This window comes from Syngnathoides biaculeatus, chromosome 12 (assembly GCF_019802595.1).
Source record: "Syngnathoides biaculeatus isolate LvHL_M chromosome 12, ASM1980259v1, whole genome shotgun sequence".
NCBI lineage: Eukaryota > Metazoa > Chordata > Actinopteri > Syngnathiformes > Syngnathidae > Syngnathoides > Syngnathoides biaculeatus.
This window is the reverse complement of record NC_084651.1, coordinates 16,376,528-16,385,808: the sequence shown is the minus strand read 5'-3', so window position 1 is coordinate 16,385,808 and position 9,281 is coordinate 16,376,528. Positions and strand designations below refer to the sequence as shown.

Sequence of the window (9,281 nt, the reverse complement as noted above, 5' to 3'; positions counted from 1 at the left end):
AAATGGGACCTCGGGGGAATACCGAGATTTTTGTCTCGGCAGTGGAAGCTTTGAGTGTTTTGGTTGGGATGCTGAAGTACCAAAATGTATAAAAAATGTCTTGATCAATTCTCTTTTGTTTCAGAATCATAGCTGCCTCAAATTCAGAATCAAGAATCAGCTTTATTGGCCAAGTGTGTAATAACACACAAGGAATTTGTCTCCGGCAGTCGGTAGCGCCCTGGTACGACATTCATGTGTCTGTGCAAGTTAAGAGATGTGACTGAACATTTTCTGTCGATGTAGGGTACCTGAGGACAATGAAAAGTTGTCAAACATATGGCCTCTGGGATAAAAGTGATCCAAAGAACTGTGGAGTTATGTGAAGTATTAAGAGTTCTATATCTTACGATCAATGGTGAGGTCATACATTGAACTTGTAGTTCACCATTTGCAAATACAGGAGCTGAGTGAAGATATTTTTTTATTATTTTTATTTGAGGGGAGTTGGGAACAAATCCTCCATTATCTTTTTTGCTTTTATTTTGGCTGAGAACAATTTTTTAGGTGGTTGCGAGGATCCTGTGTTCAAAGATTGATTGATTGATTGATTGATTTGATTGATTGAGTCTAAGAGTGTTATCTTCAAAATTTGTACCTACTGTATAAAAGAACTGTGATCATAATATGAAGAGTTTGTTTTTCAAAACGAGACATAGGCATTTTTTTCAGATTTACGAAACTCGCGCCAAAATTATCCATTCGGAGCTGGATAATTTTGGCGCGAGTTTCGTAAATCTGAAAAAAAATGCCTGCGTCTCGTTTTGAAAACAAACTCTTCATATAAAAATATAGATGATAATTTTTTAGCAATTGGATTTTTTTCTTCAGAAACCTGAGGATGATCGTAATATTTTGGGAAAGGATTTTGCCAATGTACTCGTATTGCTTTGAGGTCACTTTTGGTTGGAGTAACTCAGCTACAATAAGTTTGTAAGGAGGGAACGCAGTACACCAGCACAACACTTACTTCACCACGGACAGTTCCATGTGGTTTCTGATCATAACATAACGTTTACAAATATTGTTGTAAATGTCAAATTGAGTTTATCTTTTAATGTGTGGAATGGTTCTATTAAAATGGTTTTGACAGCTTCCAAACATGTGTCCATGTTTTATTTTGTCTTGTATCGGCCATGAAATGGTTTGCTCCACCTGTATCCGGCGCTACTTAAAGCTGCGGCAAATCTCTTCCAAGTCTCTCACTTTGAGCTCCGATTCACACCCAAAGATGAACTACAGAGACCACTACACTTCTTCCTCCTACCGGAAGATTTTCGGGGATTCTTCCAGGTTCTCCGCCGCCTCCTCCTCTTCCTCCGGCCGTATGAGCAGATCCATACCTCGGGTCTCCCCGGGCCTCAGGTCCATGGCCGTGTCCCGAAACAGCACATCTTCCGTGGGCATTTACAGACGGCTCGGCCAACCTCCAGGCTCCTTCTCTCTTGTGGCCACGGACTCCCTCGACTTGAGCCAAACTTCGGTGGTCAACAATGAACTGAAGGTCATCAGAACCAATGAGAAAGAGCAGCTGCAGGTACGTCAGTGAAAATGTTGCTGTTGTTTACTGTGGCCTCAACATCCCTGTGGCAGAAGTACTCAAATGTCATACCCAAGTAGAAGTAGACTACAGATAATGATGAAAGTGAAAGTACTAATCGAACTCCAGTACTTCAAAAAAAGGGGGGCTGAAATGTACTTGTAACCATAAAAATAAAAATGCATTTTAATGTCAACTATATACAATACTGTTTCTATATGTAAAACTTGTCACAATTAAAAAAATGCACAGAAAATAGATTTACTCTTTTATTGATATGCATTGTGATTCCAATAAGACTAAAACAAAAGCTGGGAGAGGCTCCAGCAGTCCTGCGACCTTTGTGAGGATAAAGTGGTTTGGAAAATACATGGATGAATTCTTTTATTGGTTCATTTTAAAACAATGTATTTCCAAAGTTGCAACAACAACAACAACAACAACAAAAAATGCAAAATTCATTCATTCATTCCCCGTACATTTCATCCTCACTCCTTGTGAGGATGAGCAGCTTGGAAAGTGGATAGATGGATAACCTGGAGGTTTACAAGCATCTTCAATACGTCCCAGTTGATGCCAAACAGGAACCGCGACCAATGAGGTATTCGTCTTTCAACACAGGGTCTGAACGATCGCTTCGCCATGTTCATCGATAAAGTCAGACACTTGGAGCAGCAGAATAAAGTTCTGGAGGCCGAGCTGGTGACCCTGCGGCAGAGGCAGAGTGAGCCGTCGCGGGCCGCTCACCTCTACCAGCAGGAGCTGAGGGACTTGCGGTCCCAGTTGGAGGACCTGAACCGGGACAAGAACCGGATCCTGATCGAGAGGAATAACATGGAAGACGAGCTGCAGGTACAACAGCAACCACGAGTATCTGTATCATTCCCTGCTAAAGGAGGAGCATTGGAGCCATTTTGACTGACACTCAAAACAGATTTCACTGAATATTTGGTGCTTAATACTTATGAATTCCAAGCAAGAATTCAGTTTCACCACAGCATTATCTCTAAAGAGCTATAAATCTAAATGCTTGCTTTATTTACAGCATCACATTTGTTTCATACTCTGCTGATGTGTAACTACTTGCTATGTTTTAGAAACTCAATGTAAAGTATGAGCAGGAGCTGAGTGTGCGTGAAGAGACGGAGCAAACCTTGAAGTCCTTCCGGAAGGATGTGGATGATGCGGCAGCCATCCGTCTGGATCTGGAGCGCCGAGTGGAATCGCTGATGGATGAAATCTCCTTTCTGAACAAAGTCCACGATGAAGAAATCCAGGAGCTGAGCAGCTTGATGGAGGCGCAGCAGGTCTCTGTGGAACTTGAACTCGCCAACCCTGACCTCACCTCGGCGCTGAAAGAGATCCGCAACCAGTACGAGTCCATTGCCTCCAAAAACCTGCAGTCGGCAGAGGAGTGGTACAAGAGCAAGTTCGCCACCCTGAGCGAACAGGCCACCAGGAGCAACGAGGCCATGCGCGCCAGCAGGGAGGAGATGAACGAGTTCAGGAGGCAGCTGCAGGCCAAGACCCTGGAGATCGAGACTCTGAGGGGGGCCAATGAGTCTCTCGAGAGGCAGACCACAGAGATGGAGGACGCTCACAATGGTGAAGTCACAGCATTGCAGGTACGCATTGAGAAACTGACCAGGTATGCAGTACAGTTAGTCCTTGCTGACCGTAGGCGACATATTGCAGATTCAAAAGCATAGTGAGAGCGTCTAATATTCTTTTAAACACATTTGAACTTATTAAAACAAACATACACTTTCAAAAGTCTTCCTTAGTGCCTATTCACTGAGTGATTAAAGCATGTTAAACATTCAAAAATATATATACAGTATATACCAGTCAGTTATTACTAGTTACTATAAATACCCACTAAACGTTGAGTAAAAATAACTTACTTCCGTCTGAATATCCAGCAACACGTCAGTGAAGGTTGTGGGTGTTCCAAACTAATAGGATTGAAAAGGGCAAAGTCATCAATTATGTCACAGCTTGAGTTCTATTAGCTAAGAGCACGCTTCAAGGTGGCCCTGGCCTAACATGTCAATGTCAAGGACAAGTTGGACAGAGTTGAATATCTGCAGATTTACAAACTATGACCTGGTCCCTGGGTCCAGATTTTTCTGGTTGTCTTCCAATAAATGTAAAACACATCATGCATACGTGAAGTTCTGTACATGTATTTTGTCTAAAGTGTGGCCATCTAGCGATGAGCTAGGAGAATGGAAATGCTATAATTGCCACTTCATGACCACTTTGTTCAAGCATGATCATTTTACTAAAGAAAACCTCAGGTCATTTACACTCTGACACCTGTTGAGAAATGCTCGCACTGGATTTATCATCTTCGAAGGTGAGCATGACAAACTCCACATAAAATAAATAGCTTTAGTGTGGAAGTCACTTGGGCTTAGACAGCAAAAGTTCTTAACGAACTGATCCTCTGCATCGAGATTAACCTGGACTGCTGCTAAATTGGATCCAGGAAGGCCATCTGTTTTCACTGGCTATTTAGGGAAGCTCAAACTAAGTAAGCCTCAAAGGTTATGTTTTTTTTTTCTTTTTAAAGACAAAAGTAACCCATCCACTGTGTGACCTCCCAATGAGTTTCTTTACATCATTCTGCTTGCCCTCTTCCAACAGGAGACGATTGGCCAACTGGACACTGAGCTGAGGAACCTCAAGGGCGAGATGGCCCAGCACCTGAGAGAATATCAGGACCTCCTCAATGTTAAGATGGCCCTGGACATTGAGATAGCAGCTTACAGGTGAGTGGAGATGAAACAGTACAGACATGATGATTGTTTCAAATGATCACTGTTATCACTGTTGTAATTGTGTGACCAAAAAAGAGTGTCAATAAAACCACAAACTACATACACCTAAAACTTTGCCACTGAAGAATCAACTACTCTTTGCTCCATTTATATTCAAAATTGTGGACAGCAGAAACCAAAATGTAGGAAAGGTCACGAGAAAATTACGTTTTCATTCATTTAGTTTGAATCAGAACGTAAACAGGAAGCATTCTTCATAGTGCCACAGAGCATCCAGAAGCTTGAAAATTACGACAACAACAAAAAAAAAGAGTGGTAGTAGGGGGACGGGCAAGACGAGCTAAGCTAACTTAGCTTATCTGGTTACAACACTGAGGTAGCAAACTGTTCCATTATCTCTTTTGTATGTGACCATACATAAGGATTTGCAATTGTAAGTGTGAAATTAAACATTTGTGAATTTTGGTTCACTTGTTTTCCGATCAGATTGTGGAGGACAAAAAGATCATTTCAAACAGACCCAATACCACGGTATAATCAGTTAGTCCGCTATCTTACTGGCCTGGAGTCTAGTTGGCGACCTGATGGGGACTCAAGTCTCTGCTTGTTGCAGAGGAGTCTCCATGACGGTTGCGGGAGTCTTATGGAGAGTAATCGGGTCACCAAAGAGATGCGGTGAAATCAAACAGGATCGATTTCATCGAATAATCTTCAAGCCACATGCATCAAAATCAAGGCCCGGAGGCCAGATCCAATCTGCCACACCATTCCATTTCATTCATTGTGACTATCACCTTCCAAGATTCTGACTTCAATCTGTAACAAAATTTCCATTGTCATATATATTGAGCTATTGCAAGAATTTTCCATGACCAAACCCCTTTTTACAGTCTTCTTCTTTTCCTTTCGGCTTGTCCCGTTAGGGGTCGCCACAGCGTGTCATCTTTTGCCATCTTAGCCTATCTCCTGCATCTTCCTCTCGAACCCCAACTGCCCTCATGTCTTCCCTCACCACATCCATAAACCTTCTCTTTGGTCTTTCTCTCGCACTTTTGCCTGGGAGCTCCATCCTCAGCATCCTTCTACCAATATACTCACTCTCTCGCCTCTGAACATGTCCAAACCATCGAAGTCTGCTCTCTCGAATCTTGTCTCCAAAACATCCAGCTTTGGCTGTCCCTCTAATGAGCTCATTTCTAATCCTATCCAACCTGGTCACTCCGAGTGAGAACCTCAACATCTTCATTTCTGCCACCTCCAGTTCAGCTTCCTGTTGTTTCTTCAGTGCCACCGTCTCTAATCCGTACATCATGGCCGGCCTCACCACTGTTTTGTAAACTTTGCCCTTCATCCTAGCAGACACTCTTCTGTCACATAACAAAACCCCTTTTTACAGTAACCGGAATAATTGTCAAACTATCACGTGTCACGTGACTACATGCGGGACTGGTCACCATCAGATACTTAGCAATGACAAATGATGGCTAATAAGTCTTCAAGAAGTTACCAGCACCCACTATTGAAGACAATTTACCTGCACAGAAGCTTTCACTCACAGTGAAAATACATTTCTGTGTTTGGGAGCCGGCAGTGCCATCTTAAGCTAAGTATTATATTATACATCAAATGTTGTGTTTTATAACTATATTCATAATGAATAATCTTGAACATACAAGTCAAACCAAGTCTCGTGGTCTCCGGTACTGTAGCGTTCATGCATTCACCCAACCAATACTGAGACCATAAAGCAGAATATGTCACATTGGCATCATTCTATTTTTCTGTAATAAGATTTAATCCCCTCCAATAACTTTTCAAAGATATATTAGCCACCATTTGTCAGTGTTAAACTGTACTTTTGGTTGTAATGTCAATACTTCAATCATGCAAAATGGCGCTGATGGTGACCTGTAACCCAGATGGAGTCACGTGACAGTAAACATCTATGTGTGTACATTTACTATGATGTGGCGATTAAACATTTGTAGTTTCACAGCCATAACAGCCCTCTGAGAAAAAACATAACTACAATGTGGATCGCAACAACAAATTTTGTTTGACACACAATACCATTAGGCCTTCACTACTTTATTAGCAGTGCATATTGAAATGCTCAAATTCAACCCCATAATTTATATAGCGTGTGTGTGTTTGGGAACGTGAGGTGGCATTTGTGTGAGAAAATACAGTAGAAGAGCAAGGCAGCAGATGTACCATAGTCTAACGGTCATTGCAACTGAAATAGGTTTGTTTTCACGACAATTTAGCAATGTATATTGATTTGCTAATTTCTTTTTTTTCTGGTGATTGTTTTTGTTTCATAACAATAGAGGAAATCGCATTTCTCGCAATGCACCAGTAATTGTCACCCATCCAAAAAGATTAATTACCTACAGATGACACAGCATTGCTGAAAAGACATTTTTGTCTCGAAGACAAGGCTAGTTAAGACATAGTTAATTGGCCTAAAATAGCCACTAATGTGCAAATTTCCGTTAAGAATATTCAGTGTTCCACAATATGTCATAATATGGAGAGGCATTTACAAATTCACAGTAGATGTACCACCTTACTAACTTAACAGATTAAACCCCACACAAACACTCTACACAAATGGGCCTCCGTCTGCAGAATAAATAAGTAAAAATAATTTCCTGTGGCACGGTGGACGACTGGTTAGTACATCTGCCTCACAGTTCTGAGGACCCGGATTGAAACGCGGCTTAGCCTGTGTGAAGTTTTTCATCTGTCTCCGTGTCTTTTCTCCAGGTAGTCTGGTTTCTTCCCACAAAAGGAAAGTTAGGATGCTTGCAGGTGTGAAGGATCGTTTATTTATGTGACCTGTTTTGACCAGTTGAGTGTACTCCGCCTCTTGCCCAGTCAGCTGGGATAGGCTCCATCACACCTGTGACCCAAGTGAGGTGAAGCGGCATGGAAAATGAACAAATGAAATAATTTCTTACTTCTACTCTAAAGGTCCCATATACAGTATAGTCTATTTAGACCCACATAGAGTGACTCTCTAACATGGACTTAGTATAAAAGTGGTATTTGTATTTCATAAAACATCTTAGCTTTATCACACAAGTGTCCAGAAAAGGCCTCTCTGAGAGTTACTTCTGTTTGACCCAGTTTTGTGTCCGCCTTGTCCTTATTTAGCTAAGACCAACCCCTTTTCTCTGACTGGTTGCCTCCATGTAGAAGACCCACTTGTGTTTGTCGTGTGCAAAGGAGTAGAAATATAGGCAAATATCTTCACTAGTGATGTAGATAAGCTTGAGAAATTCAAATGACTTGATTTCAGGCCTTTCGGTGGAACGTTTCAGGAATGCGTGGATGATTTTAATTCATATTTCACATGGACTGAGGGACCATCAAGACAATATTATACCCCAAATACTAGAAAAAGTTGGTTGAGCAGAATATAGAATCTTTAATATATATGTCCTTTCATCCCACAAGGAAGCTGCTGGAAGGCGAGGAAACTCACTTTAACTCAGGGGTGTCATTCGGAGCCGCCAGTTACAGCTACCAGACCAGACCCCCAGCCGGCTCCTCCAGAAGCAACCAGCGAGATAAAGATGGAGCCAAGAAGGAAAGCCTCAAGGAGGAGGAGAAGGACGAAGCCGACATCAATTCCAATAATTAAAGATACAGATGGAGGCAGGGAGGGAGACACATAATACGGTACATAGATAGAAAGTTCCAGTCAAATACTGCTGTATATGCCCAGTAGGGCCCAAATATCACATTGAAGTTCATGTAATGTTTTTGGAGTGATGAAAATCAGGAGTGAGATGTATGATTTCTTTCTTTCCATAGTGCTTAAGTCTGAAACATGTAGAACATTTTTGGACTCTAAATTTTTCTCAAATGGAAGCTTGTATCAAGATGGAAACCAGTTGATGTTAACCTACTCAAGGGTCGGTTGCAATTCATTAACTACTAATCTACCAGAGCAACGGTCAGTCTGAAGTGTGGTGGTTAACGAAACGTTTATCACACCAAATAGGTTGTTTGCTTATGTCTTAAAAAGCTTCAAATTAGTGTTCTTTCTTCAGTTACTTAAATAACTGTCTGGTTTGTGTGTGACTACCACTGCATTTGTGGCCAACATCACTCTTGATGTCAGGAAACCTGTTTTAGAAGCAGCTGTGAAAATGATAGGTGGTAAATATACAGTACTAATAGAGCAGATCGAAACAGCATTTTACTTAGGTAACTTGAGGCATCAATGTCCAACCTTACTCAGAGTGGGATTAGTTTGTATGGACTGATGGTAAGAATAAAAAGATCAAGCGATGACTTGTCTCTCCTGTCATTCTACCTGCACACCTTTAGAGGATCCATCAGAACGGCATTGTGCTTTTTTAATAGACATTTTCGATCATCGAGCCAGCAGTTAATCTGCTGCACTGTGTATATTTGGAATAGCTACTACATTTACCAAAAATACTACCCAGTGTCGCAGCATTGACAACTTCACCGAGCAGTCAGGTCTATGCGGCATCTGACGCTTATCTGTGTATTCTTCAAAACTTGACTACTTCCTCAGTTCTGACAAGATAGCAGGGGTGATGCACCTGCAAGGGATTGAGGGGTGGAGGGTTTTCTGCATGCTGGTCTCTCTGTACAGACACTTTACTCCAGCGTGCCAGTAGCCTAATTTATCACTTTATGGGTAGAGAAACTGTGGGTAAAATATTATTGTAAGTAAAGTAGCTCAATTTACATAACAGCACAGAATGGCTCACAGACTTTTTTTTTTTAATTGGCAGCTAAGAGTTCAATTGTTTAACTTAAAGTTAAAGGAAAGACAGTAAATAGAGGAATGATTAAAAAAACAAAAGGTAATAAGTTGAATACTAAATATTTTCCTTCTGAGTAATGACACTAATAGCAAACATTTTATCAAACCC

General features: G+C 41.3%; 1 protein-coding gene across 1 annotated transcript; it reads left to right on the top strand.

Annotated features, from left to right (window-relative positions):
* Nucleotides 1–1,255: 1,255 nt before the first annotated feature.
* LOC133509638 (alpha-internexin-like) lies at nt 1,256–8,062 on the top strand. Its single transcript, XM_061836866.1, has 5 exons — nt 1,256–1,576; nt 2,201–2,431; nt 2,677–3,204; nt 4,229–4,353; nt 7,825–8,062. Exons 1-5 carry the CDS (start codon nt 1,271–1,273, stop codon nt 8,009–8,011), a joined length of 1,377 nt encoding a protein of 458 aa, XP_061692850.1. The 5' UTR covers nt 1,256–1,270; the 3' UTR covers nt 8,012–8,062.
* The last annotated feature ends 1,219 nt before the right edge of the window (nt 8,063–9,281 follow it).

Bases quoted from the DNA above. Each gene is read 5' to 3' on its own strand.
- LOC133509638 (XM_061836866.1), top strand. From the start codon at position 1,271: ATGAACTACAGAGACCACTACACTTCTTCCTCCTACCGGAAGATTTTC. The intron at 2,432-2,676 runs GTACAACAGCAA...GCTATGTTTTAG, and splicing joins ACATGGAAGACGAGCTGCAG to AAACTCAATGTAAAGTATGA. The intron at 4,354-7,824 runs GTGAGTGGAGAT...TCATCCCACAAG, and splicing joins ATTGAGATAGCAGCTTACAG to GAAGCTGCTGGAAGGCGAGG.